This window comes from Neovison vison, chromosome 3, assembly GCF_020171115.1.
Source record: "Neovison vison isolate M4711 chromosome 3, ASM_NN_V1, whole genome shotgun sequence".
NCBI lineage: Eukaryota > Metazoa > Chordata > Mammalia > Carnivora > Mustelidae > Neogale > Neogale vison.
Window position 1 is genome coordinate 138,155,544 of NC_058093.1, and position 17,745 is coordinate 138,173,288.

Sequence of the window (17,745 nt, forward strand, 5' to 3'; positions counted from 1 at the left end):
TATTTTTTTAATTTGTCAGAGAGAGAGTGAAAGAGAGAGAGAGTGCGCGCTAGAACAAGCAAGGGGAGTGGCAAGCAGAGGGAGAAGCAGGCTCCCCTCTGAGCAAGGAGCTCCGTGCGGAGCTCCATCCCAGCACCCTGGGATCATGACCTGAGCCAAAGGCAGACGCTTAACCCACTGAGCCACCCAGGCGCCCCATTGATGTTATAGGTAATTGTACATACTATAAGTTAGTACTCTTGGTTTTTGCACAACATCAATCACAAGAGACAGGTTTGTGTCATTAGTAGATCATTTAAAAAAGAAGATTCCTTGATCTGATTTTGTCCACTCCCTATATCAGAACCTTGACCCTTAGAATCAAATGAAAGACTCCTAAATCCAGGTATTTATGCATAAAAATATTTGTAAGTTCTTTAGCTCTATTATGGAGATGACAAATGGATTTGAGAATGGGTCCATCTGCAACGAAACCTGACTTGTAGAGTTTACCCCATGTTAGTGTAGTCCCACCATTATGAAGAATATATTACGAGTTCTGACATCAAGGTCCAGTTCTGTATCACTAGTGAACTAGTAACAAGCTGTAATCAGTGTGCCTGCACGGATTTGGACTTGTCTGAATTTTGATTCCAGGATTTACAAATGTGTGTGTGTGTGTACCATTCCATCTTTGTCTTTGCCATCTGCCATGTTGAGATACTCTGCTTTTTTGTTTCAGAAAATTCACTGATCATTTTTATCTGCTTGTGTTCTTGTTCCAGAATAGTTTCCGGCAGTCCTTTTAATTGATTCCTACCGATGCTCCTGTTTCCCCCCAACATGTAAATTATAGGCTAGCTCTTTTACCTGTTAACAAAGCAATGGCTGAATAATTCTACAGCACTCTTGCCTAACCTAATCCCATTCTGCCTTCTGTCTGGTGGTGCTAATGTTTTCTTTTCAGAGGGAAAAGCCTTTCTGGTAAACTGTGGCCATGGAAAGGGAATTTTAAAACTGATTTGGAGGAAGAATCTCTTTCGGCTTAAAATGTGAGCTGAAATGGATCTCTCACTCTGTACTTCTCTCACACTTCCTGTATCACACCATTAAACATCCTCCCAGGGACCAGAAGCTCTGGGAGATTGTTTAATCACTTCATGCCCAGTATCATGGGTACCACATTTGCAGGATGTGGGGCATGATAACCTCCTGTGGTTAGGATAACAGCTGTTCCCAGTTCTTAACACATGCAATACAAAGGAAAATAGTCACAAAATTATCCTCAGGGCTCGTGACAGAAAGGAAAACGTTATAGGGGTTAATTTGCTCACATTCAAGTAACTGGTAGTTGTAGAGGCTGGTTTGGACTCAAGTTCATAGCTTTCTTTATTTCTTTGCTTATTCTTTTTTTTTTTTTTTTTGATTTTATTTATTTATTTGACAAGGAGAGAGAGAGATCACAAGTAGACAGAGAGGCAGGCAGAGAGAGCAAGGGAGGCAGGCTCCCTGCTGAATGGAGAGCCCGATGCGGGGCTCGATCCCAGGACCCCGAGATCATGATCTGAGCCGAAGGCAGAGGCTGAACCCACTGAGCCACCCAGGCGCCCCTATTTCTTTGCTTATTCTTATCTTTGGTTATATCATACCTTACTCATAGATGATGTGTGAGAGCTGCCTTTGATGGGAAGAAAGGGTTAGTCTACTGATGTCTGATGATAAGAATTTTCTTGGCTGTTAGTATACCATGTAATAGACCATAAAACATATCCTTCGGGCTCCTGGACGTTTGTCAGTCTTCTTGCACACTTCTGCCAAACTGTCCTTCATACTGGAAAAGATGGGCCCCAGTGTAAGTGGGCTGATAATCGAATCTTCTTGTGTTTGAGAGAGAGGGGCCCGACAGCAGAGCTTCTCAAAGTCTGACTGACCCATGGGCCAGGGGCATCTGCACCACCTAGAAACCTGTTAGAAATGCAAATTGTTCCGGATCAACTGAATTGGAAACTGCAGGGGGGTAGGGCCCAACAAGCTATTGTTGAACAAGTGTTCCAGGAGATTCTGAACCCATCAAAATTTGAGAGCCATTTTTATAAACAAGACCCACACAAAACTAATTTGTTTACAATCAATTGTGGGACAAGGAAAGATGAATAAAATATGGTCCCTGCCTTCTGTGAACTCATCCAGTGTTGGTGAGCTGTACAGATTTGATATATATTTATATTCCTTTGTACATAGTTGATTTGCCAATAGAACAGAGATAGAAGTAGGAGAGTGGCCTGTCTCCTTGGTGGCTATGTGGAAAACCCTCTTACAAAATGAAAAATTTGGGGCGTGATTTACCTTTATATGATTGATATCATCAAACCGTCCTTTACTCTTTTCAGAGATGGAGGGGATGAAGAGTGTTCACGAAAAGCTTAACAGTTGGAACCACAATATTCATGTGTTCAGTGACTGGAAAAGAATGCACAGCGTCATATTACTCCCCTGGTGCCTTTGCCTTATGGATCAGCTCCAGCCCCAGGAACCTGAGGCTAGGTCAAGATCACAAGGCCATCTTCGTGCTCTGCAATTAAACAAATGTGCAATAGACTTTCCCTTCTATTTAACTTTTATTAAAAGAAGTGCTAGGGTACTGAGATGCAGTACATCATATTTATTACCAAAATTATTAACAAATATACAAAACTTATACATGTAATTTTCTTACATCCATTTATTCTCTATAATACTGATTTTTGTTCAAGTAGGTTATCTACAGTATGTAAACATCCCTTGGATTGACCTCACACAGATTAGGAAAGCCCTCTAACCCATGCTTTTATCAGATACTTCTTTTTATTTGGCTTTCATTTGTAGCATCTAATCTTCACATTTGGCACATGGAAGAGACATCTACAGTGCAAAAGAGGCAGATTTTCTGGTTTTGTTCTGAACAATTTTGCAGGGGCACAGTTCAAGAGCCGAGAGAACAGAGCACTCTAACTTGATGCCGTTGGTTTCGCTGTAATGCCAGCAACTCTTGGTTCAGCCGTTAAACTTGAGCACAAAGTCAATGCCTCTTCCTTCTCCCATCCCCCACCCACCCGTCATGCAAGGCTGATTCGCCTTAACCTTGTCTCAAAAGGGTTAAAAGAAATTCCATCCATCCCAGGACAAGTAGGTTAATTTCACCGAGTAACAATTTTTCAGCGTTCTTTTGTGTGGGTTGCTTTGTGCGGTTTGATGAGCCAGCAAAACCCTTAAGTGGAGAACAAAGTAAGATAAAAATTTTTTCGAAAAGGGAGGAAAAAGAAAAAGGATAGGAGAGTCCAACTTCCCTTCAGTTGCCACCTGTGTAGGTAAGACCAGAAACTCTTCAGTGGTGGCAGAGCGACAAAGCGACAAAGGCCTTGGCGAATGGGAGAGAAAGGCCAAGCTCGCCATAACTTGACCTTGGACTCCAAGCCCTTGAAGGCGGTGTCGCAAAAATGAAAAAGAAAAAAGGAACGAAAGGATATTGGAGTTTCTGCCCCCGCTTCTTCCTGTGTCTCCTTTCGACTGCTTAACTCAATGTAACCAAGTAAAGCTGATCCAGAGAGAGCTCTCTTCGCCGCCGCTCACCGCCTCACTCTCCAGCCCAGTATTGCTCGCGTGGTCGGCTGCGCCGCGGCCGCGCGGCCGCCGAGAGCGTCTGGGTCTGGCCGCGCGCCCGCCTCCCGGCTTCCGTCACCACAGGGGCGCGGGCCCCTCCGCCGCCCCGTAGAGCTCCGCCAGCTTCCGGAAGCGGGGCCCCCAGTCCGTCAAGAAGTCGAAGCTTTGCTCCGAGTCCGACGTGGCCGACTGCAGGGAGCTCAGCGACCCGGCCACGGAGCCGTCCCCCTCGAACATGTAGGTCTGGAGGGAGTCGAAGGGCGGGGCCCACAGGTCCATGTCGGCCTCGTAGAGCTTGGCCAGCACGTAGCTGTGGACCGTGCTGTTCACGGCGCACGTCTGAGGCACGTAGCGGGAGAGGCTCTCGATCTCGGGCAGCATGTCCTGCCGCGTCCTGGGGGCGCCTCCCCCCTGCGCCTCCCGGGGGTTCCACATGGCCGCGATGTCAAAGGCCTCGGTGTCCTCCTCGCCGCCGCCCTCGTCGTCGTAGCGGACGATGTTCTCGTGGATGTTCTCCTCGTCGTCGATGATGTACGGCTGTTTCCGGTGCCGCCTCATGGACAGGATGAGCAGCACCAGCACTGCCGGAAACAGAGAGGACAGGATCTTTACCCCGGAGACCCGGCTGCGGGGGCCGGGACGGCAGGTGGCCCTGGGGAACCACAGGTATGGGACCGGGTCTTTGAGCGCTGAGCCCAGACACAGCATTCGGGTGTTCTGAACCCAGGGTCTGCCTCCTCACTCGGCCTGCGCGGTCGGACTGGGGCTTTGTAGGCAGGTGAAGCCCTCTCTTTTTTGCAGGTGGTGGCCGACCACCCCCGAATTAAATCCCAGTAAGCTCTACGGCCTCCGTGGAATCTATGCTAAGGCTCAGACAGTGTCTTCTGACCGTGTAAGGACGAGTATACATTTCTGACAATGTGGGAATCTTTTTACGTAGGCGGAACCCCCGGTATTTTTTTTTTCTTTTTTTTTTTTTTTTTAACATTAGGATCTTAGTAGGATTTCACTCTGCAAATAGAATCACGTATTAGTACATATGCATAGGGACATAAAGGCCAAGTATGAATCCAAGTCTTAGTCTTTTTATATCTCTTAAAAAAAAAAAAATACGTGATTGCTGTTCTCCAATAAACTCCGATTCCTTGGAAAGCCTTCTGTTAGAGAGGTAGTGGTGACTGTCTGGACCCAGGGATGTTCATGGAAGGAAAAGAACGAGCAGTGACATTTTATGTAATTCCGCATGTTATCAAAGAAACACCGCACTGTTAGAGGTGCCCTTGCGGATTTGGATAAAATTTTATCCCAATAAATGTGGTTTTTTTTTCCCCCCAGGATGTGTTCACTGTGTTTAAAGGAGAGATAGAGATAATCCCATTGAACTTATCTCTGTGACTGAAAATGTTTTCCAAGAAGTGTGTTGAGGTTTTAGCTGTAGAACTGCTATTGATTTTTTTTTTTTTTCCTGATGTGCTTTGTTATAGCTGGTGAACGGTAACAGCTTGACAACACTACAAAATGAAACTGCAGTTTACCAAGGGGAAGAAAAATGGAGTTCAGTCGTATGCCTAGTAAAATTATGAACTGACTTCAAAAATTCATGGTAATGGTTTAAAACATTTGGATGTAGAATGTGCTTTTTGTAAATTGCAGTTAAAATGATGTTCATGCCTAATAATTTCCCAAATAGCTAGGGTGACAAAAGGCAAACACAGGAAACAATTACATACTCTCGTATATTTTCCCTGTGTGCCAAAATCCGACTTACGGACTACCTGATTGCGGGATTTCAGAGGAGTGGTCTAATAGGGCTCTGAAAAAGTGGGGGCTTAAAGTGGGTGTGGGAGGCTGGTGTGTGAGCTGGTTGGATGCAGAGCTGGATAAATGGGATGATTCTAAATGAATATTATGTGTTCGTGGGGCTCAGTGAACAAGTGCTAAACTCATATTTTTTATGTACTATGCAAAACAGTAGAGAAACCACATTGATATGACATGATTTTTGGTCTTATAAACTTGTAATCTAAGGAAATATAGATGATTTATACTAGTCAGGCAGTGATAAGGACTATCATAGGGTTATATGTGTTGCAAAGAGATTTCAGAGGCAGGGCTGGCTGGGTAATTCTTCCCAGAGGACTGAAAAACGTTCATACAGATGATCCTGGAATGGTAGGGGTGGTATTTAAGAAAATGCTAGGAAGCAAAATTAGAAAAGTCTTGGATATCTGCTGGAAGGAATTCTGATGTTAGAGAATTAGGCAGCTTATCGAATTGATTGATCTTATATTTACCTTTCAAATATCTTTATCTTACAAAATAAGATACAAATGTATTTTTTAGATAATCTGATTTAAATAACGAGTATCGGATAATGCCCTGAAAATCAGATTCTGGGAAACATGGTCCTATTCAACTGAAAGATTTCCCTGACAAAAGAGAATCTTTAGGTATTTCAAGCACAGTACATAGGGCCCATGAGATTTTTCTAGGAATTAGATCTATACTAGAGACATGGAAAAAAAAAAACCTTATAAAGTTGAAATTAGTATATTTATTTAATTGTCTGCAAAATGTAGTATTTTGTTGGCAAATCCACTACAGTCTTACTCAGTTTTATGAATTAAGTTTTATTTAGGGTACGCATTCTTAGAAATAAGAATGCCTAAAACTATGAGGATTTTATATAAAGTTGCATATAAACCTTTGCTCAGTTTAGCTTGTGAAAACTACCTGTTTATTCTGTACAGTTCAGAAGATAAGACATAGTGGGTTTGGGAGGCACAGTGTAAATTGTTCCTTGCACATCATTTCTAGCTTGAGACTCTCTCTGTGCCAGTCTTTTTAAATCGGTCTTTCTGTAATGATGGCTTTTTATATTTTTTGTGGGCAAGGGTGAACTTATAATGTGGACATATTCCAAAGATAGGAGTAGGAATAGGCGGGCTGGAATTTCTCCCACGAAGCGAGTTTCTTCAATGGCTTCTTGTAGTTTATCCTGTCCTACACTCAAGGACTCCCAATGCCATCTTATGGACACTGGGGGAATTGCAGGAGGGTGTTTGTCAGTGCAGACAGGGACCAGAATCCTAACAACTTTCTGATCTAGGGGTCAGAGGATTTAGAAAAGTTACTTAATTTATATTACTTCTCACGTAGCCCTGAACTAAAACGACAAAATCAAACCACATGTGGTATATGTTTTCTGAGAGGCATATTCCACAGACCTACCTAGAAATTCAATGAAGGGCTGACATTTTGTAGTCAGGACGTTCTGTCTTCGGTTTGACTCAGTTTCTTGGTTCATAGGTAAACCTGGGGCCAGGGGGTTACGTGGATCTCCGCATGTCTGTTCTCACTTAAATCCCCAGGGCTGTATTCTTTTCCCTCATGGAATGGTAGGGTTTCTTTCATATTAGATGATATTACTATCTAAGTCTGCTTTTTTTCTAAGTAAAATATATGTGCAATGAATTACTTAATCAGAAGAGTTGGGATATATGGACAGATATTTTTGTAGTTTTTAGAGTTAGTTTAGGTGTTTTATTGTTGGTTTTTGAGTGTTGAGTTCAAAAACAATTGCTCGAATAGCCTTATTTATGAGCAAGGAGGTGAGTGGCTGCCTGTATGATTTGAGCAGAGGACGAAAGGATCCTCCCCCTCACCTGTGCTCTCCCACCAGCCTGTCATCGCATCTTCTTATGTCACCAGCAGTGGCACGCTGATCCTGTGTAGTCACTGCTTCTTGTTAGATGGCCACAGTGCCTTGTAGGGGTGCTAACGCCCTCAAATAGCTTATTCCCCCAGAGAGCCACGGGGTTCACTCTCACTTCTTTCAAGTATCTGCTCAAAGGTCTTATTATCAGGGAGGCCTTCCCTGACCACCTTCTATAAAATGGCACCCACCCTTGTCTCCTGTCCCTTCAGGATCCTGTCCTTCTCTTCTCCATAACACCTGCCACCTCCAGAATTTGGGGGGTGAACACTTAGGAAAAGAGCCTTGCCACTCAGATACAGGGATGAATAGTGCAGGGTCGCCTGCATTTCACTTCTGCCTCTGCCTCTGACATTTTGCCTTGGGCCTGTCACTCTGTCTTTGTGATTTAGCTACTACTTATGTGAAATGAAGGGGTCAGAAGAGGTGTTTATCATATCCTGCCCAGAATTGTCGTGTTGATTCTGTGGTGTCAAAATGAAGCTTTGCTCTGAAGTAAGCTTTGTGAAGGCTGGGATGTGTCTGTCTTATTAATCCCAGCACCTGGAATGGTACCCTGGCCCATAGCAGATGCTTGATAAATGTATTTGCTTTGGTTTGGCCAAAGAGGCCATGACTTCCTTGAAGGAAGGACCTATCTTCAGGTTCGTGACTCCTCTCTCTCTCTCTCTCTCTCTCTCCCCATATATATATATGTATATACATATATATAAAAATTCTTTCTATATATATATATTTTTAAAAGATTTTATTTATTTATTAGAGGGAGAGAGATAGAGAGGGAGATAGAGGGAGAACATGAGACAGGAGAAGGTCAGAGGGAGAAGTAGGCTTCTCCCCGAGGAGCTGGGAGCCTGATGCGGGACTTGATCCTGGCACTCTGGGATCACCACCTGAGCTGAAGGCAGTTGCTTAACCAACTGAGCCACCCAGGTGCCCTATCTTCAGTTTCTTTATTCTTTCCCAGCCTTACTCTACCACCTTTTCAATAAGCATGGCGTAGAAAACGGCTTCTGAACAGCTGTGTTAGAATGGTAGCCAAGTAAGCACTTACGGGACCCCACAGAAAAGAAGGGAGCCCCGTGCTCACCTAAGAGGACGAAGATGCAGGCCAGGATGGCGATGAGGGCGCCCCGGCTCAAACTGACGGGGAGCATGTAGGCCTCGGGGCTGCAGGAGAGGACGTGGCCGTGGTCGTCGCAGGTGCACACCTGGATGGTGAGCGTGCCCGTGCTGCTCAGCACCGGCTGCCCGCTGTCCGCTATCAGGATGGGCAGGTAGAAGACGCTCTGCTCCTGCTGCCGGAAGCCAGACCTCCTGGTCAGAATCCGGGCGGTGTTATCTGAAGAAGACAGGGGATGTAGGAGTTGCAACAAGCGAGTGGAAAAGCAGGAGGAAAGAAGAAGGAAGAGCCCAATAAGTGAATTAATCTTTTAGATTGAGGGAAGCAAGAGGGCAGGGATGGGAGTGGGAAGGACGGAGAGGGAGCGGCAGACATTCCCTGGAGGGGCTACCCAGAGCACCCTCTGCTTTGTCTGGATCAGCAGGTGGATTCCGAAACCATGGACTTTTTTGCTCTGCTTCTAGGCAAAGCCCTGGGGCCTAAGAGAGAAACCCTTTTTGAGAGTCTGTTTTACCCTTTGTGACATAAAGTGCCCAGGGCGAACTGTTAGACTTCAGATCTAACTGGAATGTTCCTGTGAAAGCTTGATAGGAATGAACAATCACTGGCCACTTGCGGTCCCTGCTTGTCATCGTCCTGACGTTCTCCCCCCCCCCCACCCCCCCCACCCTCAGCAGCTTTCCAAGGCCCTGGGGCTGCTTTGTGCCTCCAGGAAAAGAATGCTGAGGAGCCCACTTGGCTGTGGCAGATTGCTTGTTTTTGCCACTTTCACTGGAAGTCACGTCTTTGGCTGTTTTCTTTTACACCTCTGAAAGCAGTCACCAACTCCTTCTGTGCTTTCTGAAGAAACTGCTCATTTAGCGGAAGCTTGTTTGAAATCCCCTGATCACGTGACACACCCTGTTATTTGCCCCTACTTGTGGTCTGAGGGGACACAGTTAATAAGAACTTGGAGAAATTCATTCCTGATCAGCAATACTAGTTTTTTTTCCTCCAGTTTTAAAGGGAAGTAGCAAAATTATTTGATGTGTTTTCTTAAAGGTCGTGTGTGTCTGTGTATTTATATTTATATTTGCCTAATGTAATGTTCTAGGATCTTTTATTTTTTTAATCTTTGTTTTCAAGTTTCTTCCAGTGGGTTGGAATTATAAGTCATAATTTTTTTGCAAAGTTCAGATCATTTTCAGTAGAGGAAAAGTTTAGAGATGTGATAGGACATGCAAGCAGTGACTCTCAAAGTTGACATCAACAGGGAAGGTCCATGGGGTTTATATTTTACAAGGAAGAGTCTAGAACTTCACAAAAACTTCTGAGATTCTAACCAAAGTAAACATTATTATCAATATTTCTGGTTCTCCTTCCCTTCTTGGACATATTAAAGGATTATACTTTTCTGCCCTCTTGAATTTTGGCACGTCTATATGATTTGCTTTTGATAATGAAAAATGAGCAAAACAATTTGTGTCATTTCTAGGCAGAAGAATTTAACAGCTGATACCTGTTTCTCTGTGTTCTCTTGCCTCGGTGCAGTACTATACAAGAACGTTTAAGACGGAGAGCCAGGCAGCCTGGGACACTGAGCTGCATGGACACCAGCTGTCCTTGTTGCTCAGACCCACAGCTGGTTTTACGTGAGTAAGAAACTAATTTTAGTTGTGTTAAACCACTGGAATTTTGCAGTCATTTGTTCCTCAGCATAGGCTAGCCTATTCTGATGGATACGTTATCCCTTTGTTAGCTTTTCTCCTTCCTCCTTGCCCTGCCTTTTCACGATATAGCGGTGATGGTTTACTGAGTGCTTAAGTGCACAGCATCTCATTTCATTTTCACATTTGACGAGATAGTGATAATCTGACCCTTTTATACAGGTGAGTTAAGGCCTAGAGAAAGTGATGAAATTTGTTCAAAGTTACTAACTTAGTAGCAGAGCTGAGATTTGAGCTCTGTTCTCGGACTCCAAGTATACATTTCTTCCATTTTGCTGTTATTTGTTATTTGGTCTAGTGATACTAACTCTTGAAAATTATCCAGCCAGTGGAAATCCTTTCCTGCTTTGGTACAGGCCCTCTGCTTACCCACCTGAGGATTATATTTCTACCTACTGTACAACCCACCCATTTTTCTGTTTTTCCAGATTTAGTAGCTAAATAGTATTCTGTTTTACAGTGTTAGTCTTGTTTTTCCAGAAACCAAGTTTTTCTCAAACAGAAATCTGTTTTACTTTTTTCAGTTTAATTGAGGCTGGGTTGTAACAAGACTTTTAGAAAGCTTCACCAGAGCAGAATTTCATAAAAGTATTACATCATCATTTAATTAAGCACTATACATCATGTTTCTTGATCTCAGAATTATTTAAGGTTAAAGAAAAAGAAAAAAGATCAGAGTGTTGCCTTGCTGACGTTAGTCTTGGAAGGGTTCTGGCAACTTGCAGTAGCCACTTGCAGTGTGGCTAAAACAGGCCCCAACTTCCAGTCCTAGACATAATGCTTACTCACTTTCTGATTGTGGCCCATTTGTCTTCTTTCCTTATCTGAGACAATGAGAATCAGAGGGATTAGTAACTTCATTGAAACCTTCGAGGGTTATTATAAATATCAAATAAAGAAAAGTATGGGAAAAATGTGTCTGAAACTGCAAAGTGCTACATACACACAATCCTTTTAATAATGCTTTGTGGATAAAAAAAAAAAAGTAAGGAAGGCTCTACTTGAGATAGTGCCTTGTGGTGTTTATAAAAAGATATGTTTTGGGCATGGGAGTTGGGGTCCTGACAGCAGATCCACCAAAGTGATGCTGGTCAATTTTTTAATGAGCCTCCATAGAAAATACTCATGGGATAAATTGTCATGAGGAGATTAAGAGTTCATCCTTTCTACTGAAGATGTGCTGACTTTTGTTTTGGAAAACCTTCCAAGAAATGACTCATTTCTTTTTCTAGTCATCATACTCCCGTGGCCCATCTTTTTAAAGCATTGGCTCCGTGAATTGGTATCCAAAGTCATCTTTAAAAAATTTGCGGCATTTTGCTGCATATTGTTTTCGTGTTGATTCTGACAAATATCAGAGTGAAGGCATAGAGTGACACTTCAGTGAAAATTTGAAGAGAGAGTATAATGTAATATTTCCCCACTGGCTCCTGGTTTCCAGTATGAAACCTGTCCTGAGGGGGCTGAACCACTTTTTGTAGGAAAGATTTCCCTGTAAAGCAGGTAAATGAATAGCTCAAAATTTGACCCAATAAAAAGATCAGGATTTTTAATTGTTGTAGTTCTGTTATGATTTGTATTACCCTCCCTTCTAGAATTATCAGAGTGATTTTATGATAACATGTAGAAGGTTAAAGGAAAGATTTGGAGAGATGTTTTACATTTAAAAGAAAACAGGTTTAATAGTCTCAAATGTTAATGGCAGAATATCATGTGGGGTTGAATTAATACTTAAGTCTCAAATAAGTGATGTTTGAGACTGAGACCAGGCAGGCATAATCATGACTTTTTGTTTCCCTTTGTTTAGATGTTACACAGTAACAATTAGTATTTTATTTTATTTTTAAAGATTTTATTTATTTGACAGAGGCACAGGGAGAGAGGGAACACAAGCAGGGGGAGTGGGAGAGGGAGAAGCAGGCCTCCCGCTGAGCAGGGAGCCCAGTGCAGGGCTTGATGCGGAGCTTGATCCCTGGACCCTGGGATTATGACCTGAGCTGAGCCTCCCAGGTGCCCCAACAATTAGTATTTTAGAACTGGAATAAGAATGAGGCTAGTAGGGCCCAGAGAAGTGATGACCTCTCTCCCCAAGGTCAGACAGCACGTAGCAGAGTTAGCAACAGAAGGGGTTCACTTGACAGATTTAAGTGATTTTTTTTTTCTGATCTTTCTTTGAAAATCATTTGACGAGAGAACAAAAGTCCCTCCTTTTCCCGTCTGTGCCTAACGAAGACTGTGCTAGGTCTATACATTTCTTAGCTGATCAGAAAGCTTACTGCACAAGAGGGGTCTAGAATTCCCTTCCAGCCAAGTTGTAGTGGGGAGTGCTTTCTGGAATAAGAAACCCCACCTGGCTCTGTCTTTTTAAAATCATTGTAAAGTAATAGAGTTGTTTCAGTGCCAAGCTACACTTTGTGATCCTATGTTTGTCCTTTGTCATCTTAGCCTTTTCTCCCTTTTGTTCTGGGAGCTTTTCACTGTTATCCCCTTTGATGCTTGGTCAGAAATGTTCCCTCAGGTTTTTCTCTTTATCTAGTTCAATTTCTACCGTTTTTCTCAGATTCTTCCTATAGTTATAGAGCATACAGACATGGCTATTATCTATGGCAATGAAGGAAAGCTTTTGCCTGGCACTGCCTCACACAGCGCCAACTCTAAAACATTTGTGAACTGATGAACTAAAAGTTTCAGAATCAGCAGAGGACATTGTCTTTGAAACAAAACTTTTTTTTTTTAATTTTAATTTTTATCTTTTTTTGAAATAAAACTTTTAAAAAACAAATTGGCATTGAAAGTCCCCACTGCTACTGAAGAGCAGGTGACCTTCGACACTGTTTGCATGGTATAGGACCAAAAGTATCCAGCCCAAGCTATAAGAAAGCATTGGTAGGTTCCTGTCCCCCCATTACCTTGGTTGTCCCTAATGGTGAAGTTGGGGTTGTTAGCAGCCTCTGGAGCCAAGCTGTAGTAGAAGTGCTGGCCACTGTGTGGGTCGTCTTGGTCCACTGCACTCACTGTCTGGATCAGCTGTGGGAGTGACATGAAATCGTATGAATCAGGGTTGAAAGAATAATCTTCAGGGCTTGGCGAGATCCTAAACCCTGAAATCCAATAGTGGATTGTTTTCCCTGATGAGAAGGACATCCTGAAACTTACTGGAAAGTACCCCTTACCATCACACAACTCAGGATTGTATTTTGGTCTTTATTGTTGGGTCTGAATACATTGACAGGTACATGGTGAATGTTACCTGAATACCTCCGGGGTGAAGCCTCACCGTAACAAATTTCCACACCAACGCTAGTCATTTTAAAGCAATCTAAATAGAAGATTGGCTTAAAAAGCTGTGAGATGCTCCAGGTTCCTGCTTGTCTCCCACTTTTTCATTCTCCCACCTCACCTACTTAACCTCATCATTTGGGTTAATATTTTCAGGGTCAGTTTGCTATCTTTGAGAAGCCTCTACTTAAAAATGACCAGTACAAGGGGGTGCCTGGGTGGCTTAGTTGTTAAGCATCTGCCTTCAGCTTGGGTCATGATCCCGGAGTCCTGGGATCGAGCTCATCAGGAGGCCTGCTTCTCCCTCTCTCACTCCCCCTGCTTGTGTACCCTCTCTCCCTGTCTCTCTTTCTCTGTCAAATAGAGAAATAAAATCTTAAAAAAAAGTTGCCAATACCTAGGAGAGAAATCTCCTGTGTTAGGTTAATGGAACACTGATGGGAGGGGTTGGGTCACAGGGCTGTTGCTTTTTGGTGGCTGGGAAGAGGAGCTAGGAAAGGTGTAGAGCCCAAGACCTACAGTGGGATGTATGAACAGAGTAGAGTCAGAAGCAGCGCTTGAGGTTGAGGAGTACCAAAGAAGCGATGGTTTTCTCTGAGCTCTTTTGGCTCAAACTTTGCCTTTTCCACAGTGCTTTTCAAAGTAGTAGTTTGTCATGAAGGTTATGAAGGCCATGATAAAAAAAAAAGCTGCAAAAGGGGTGCCTGGGGGGTTCAGGCAAGTCCTGTACTTTCCTGAGACAAGTCCTGTACTTTCCGTCTTGCCCATAGTGTCACACACATAATGACAAAACATTTCTTTTTAAAACATTTTTTTAAAAAATATTTTATTTATTTGACAGCGTGAGAGAGAGAGCATAAGCAAGGGAAGGGGTAGACAGAGGGAGAGGGAGAAGTAGGCATCCCATACGGCAGGGAGTCCGACACGGAGCTCAATCCCAGGATCCTGGGATCATGACTTGAGCCAAAGGCAAGCACTTAACCAACTGTGCCATTCAGGTGCTCTGACGAAACATATTTCTTGACGAATGTTAAAATAGGTGATTATGGAGGCGCCTGGGTGGCTCAGTGGGTTAAAGCCTCTGCCTTTGGCTCATGTGTGATCCCAGGGTCGTGGGATCAAGCCCCACGTTGGGCTCTCTGCTCGGCAGGGAGCCTGATCCCCCACCTCCTGCCTGCCTCTCTGCCTGCTTATGATATCTGTCTGACAAAAAATAATAAATAAAATCTTTTAAAAAATAGGTGATTATGTATAATGAAGTACATAGTTGGGTAAGTCATTTCAGAATATCTGACCTGTGAAATTATACACATATTAGCGAGATGGGGGCTTGAGGCAGAGGACCGGCCCTATAGACTTGACACTCCTGCCAGTGCATCAGGGGTCAGTTACAGGGTTTTTAAAGAATGAGTGAGCAAAGATACTGCTTTGCTGGGTTCATTTCTGGTGTCTGAATTTTTTTTTTTTATGGCAAATTTGGTTGCAATAGTTGGGAACACAATGGCCTGTGCTCCTGCCCTCCACTCTCCTGGTAGGTCAGATTTCATTCTCGGTCCCACTTGCCATGCAATATTCGGCTCAGCTGGTTTCATTCTGCTTTCATCCATCGCCAGGTAGGTCATCTGATTTCTTTATGGGCCTCCTTCTTGGCTGCTTGCTGAGAGGCCAGCACATTTCCTGACTCGGCAGACACATAGCTGACCACAGTATGTGACACATCTAACACAAGGAGGCCTGATGCGCTATAAACCAGATATGCCTACTGAGCTGTGTGCTTTCGAAAATCTTTAAAATATGTCCCAGAGCCAAAATCAAGGGGTAGGATTTTTAGTATCTTGGGCTAAGGATGATAAATGTGACAGACTTGTGGCGCATGACCTGATCTTTAAGCCACAAAATAAACTGTGCTGTAAAGGACTGTCTGATAGGCCATTAAAAGGTGTATTTGGAAGGGCACCTGGGTGGCTCAGTCAGTTAAACATCTGACTCAGTCTTGTGGTCTTGGGATCGAGTCCTGGGTTGGTCTCTGCTTTCAGTACAGAGTCTGCGTGTCCGTTTCCCTCCTCTGCTTCCTCCCCCCAAATCACCCCCACTCCTGATCTGTTTCTCTCAAATGAATGAATAAAACCTAAAAAAAAAAAAAAAAAGAATGTATTTAGAAATGGGAGATTGTGTGCATGTGTTCCAAAAACAAGAGAGGTAGTTAGGGGCACCTGGGTGGCTCAGGTAGTTGAGTGTCTGACTCTTGGTTTTAGCTCAGGTCATGAACTTCGGGTCCTGAGATTGAGTCCTGTGTTAAGCTCTGTGCTCAGTAGGGAGTTGCCTTGGAATTCTCTCTCACCTCACCCTCTCCCTCTCCCCCTCCTCCCACTTGCATGTACCAGCTATACGCTCTTTCTAAATAATAAATAAATAAATCCTTAAAACAGAACAAAACAAAACCTGAAACCCAGGATAGGTAGTTAAAAGTGCTATTGACCTGTCAGAATGCAACTTCTATTCTGAAGACCTTTAAGAAAGTAAGTGCTTCGTTTTCTGGGGGAGAGGAGCTTTAATTAATGTGCTGCTTTTTAACCTTCTTTATAATGTAGATTAATAATTAGCTTCATCATGTATATTTGTTATAAGATCTTATAAAACAACATTTTATGTTATGCTTTATATAGTATATATGAAATTGTTACACTACAAAACAAAAATTGTTAAAATACCGGTTCAAACCCCCTCATTCAAAATTCAGCTACCATAGCATAGTAACTATTGCTGGTTTTGGATCTTGACCCCTACATGTCTTAGTTCACATGTAGGCATAATTTTATGTAGCTGCAAGCATGTACATGTGGTTTTTATACCTTCTTTCTTTACTTCTAGTGACACAGATCATTTCCTATACCATAAAGTCTGCATTGTAACTTTTATTAGCTGCATAATGTTTCAGGTCTTCTTAGAAATTCAGTAGATGTGGAAGTAGAATTATTAAAGACTTGCTGAAAAAATTTTTAGGAGGGCTGTACACCATTGCCATGAATTTTAAGAATCCACTGATGGGAGGATTGATTTATTTATTTATTTATTTATTTTTTTTAAAGATTTTTTATTTATTTGTCAGAGAGAGAGAGGGAGAGCGAGCGAGCACAGGCAGACAGAATGGCAGGCAGAGGCAGAAGCAGGCTCCCCGCCGAGCAAGGAGCCCGGTGTGGGACTCGATCCCAGGACGCTGGGATCATGACCTGGGCCGAAGGCAGCTGCTTAACCAACTGAGCCACCCAGGTGTCCCGCTGATGGGAGGATTTAGATGAGAATCATTATAGGACTGCCCCCCCACCCCCATGGTAGATGTAAATCAGTTTTTTCTTTTAACTGAAAAAGGTGAAGATGTGTTGACTTAATCTTTGGTGAATGCAGGGTGCTAATACGAGTTTTGATTGTATAAACGAGTCTCTGTGCAGCAGGATGCCATGTTCCAGGTGAGTAAGAGAAGAGAAAGCAAAATCTGCCTGAATTACCAAAGCATGAGTCCTTGCCTTGTAGGTATGCACTTCACAGACTCATAACTTCCATATTAAAACTATTCTGACTCCATTTGCCTTACTACCAGTATCCATAGGACCATAGAATATACTGTGGGGGAAGAAATTAGGGCTGTTAGGGGATCTCTTGGGTCACAGGTGAGAGAAGAAAGCATCTTACAAAACCAGGAGCAGAAACAGGACATGGCCGATGCTCTGAGGTATGGAAGGGTGGATATGGGGTAGGCAGCAGCCCAAAACATGCATGAATACATGGCCACTCCAAGCAGAGTTCTGAATGTTTCTCAGTTATACCACTTGGAATTTGATCGACCAAATTTTTCATATACATTTAAAAGCATACTTTAGAAAATACACAAATATGTCTCTGCAAATTAGAGAACTGTGGTTATTTCAAATTAGTAGAAATTTGTGCCTTCAGATTCCTTTCTTCTCAAAACTGATCTGACATGAACAACGTTAGGAAAATGATACTTTAACTGAGGGAGGAGAGAGTAGGTATTCTAAGTTACAAATCATTCTGAGAATAGGGCAGCTAGTCCCTAAACTTCGAACCTATTGTTCGAAGTTAAGAAAGGGAGGTGGGAAGATACAAAAAATAAAGCTTCCCTACTGCAGGTATTTTCAGGTATTAGTGCTAAACTGAGGAAAAGAGAAGAGTTTTCTGATATTCCTGGTCCCTCGCTCCCAGGAGCACACGTTACTGCAGTTGGTCCTAGACAGTTCAGTTCCAAGATGGGTAGATAACTTTAGGCCGGCCTGTGAAGCAAGCTA

At 43.1% G+C, this 17,745-nt stretch overlaps 1 protein-coding gene across 2 annotated transcripts in view; it reads right to left on the reverse strand.

The window, feature by feature from the left end:
• Nucleotides 1-1,853: 1,853 nt before the first annotated feature.
• Nucleotides 1,854-17,745, reverse strand: part of CDH20 (cadherin 20) — a 205,574-nt gene continuing 189,682 nt past the window's right edge. Inside the window, exons 10-13 of one of the 2 annotated variants that reach the window (XM_044242873.1) lie at nucleotides 13,072-13,189; nucleotides 8,424-8,675; nucleotides 2,326-2,439; nucleotides 1,854-1,944 (exon numbers count right to left, since the gene is read on the reverse strand). In XM_044242873.1, the coding sequence (XP_044098808.1) occupies nucleotides 2,366-2,439; nucleotides 8,424-8,675; nucleotides 13,072-13,189 (444 nt within the window). In that variant the 3' untranslated portion in view covers nucleotides 1,854-1,944; nucleotides 2,326-2,365. Of the gene's footprint in view, nucleotides 1,945-2,325; nucleotides 2,440-3,693; nucleotides 4,200-8,423; nucleotides 8,676-13,071; nucleotides 13,190-17,745 lie in introns of those variants that run through there. The other variant, XM_044242872.1, reaches the window with a different exon arrangement.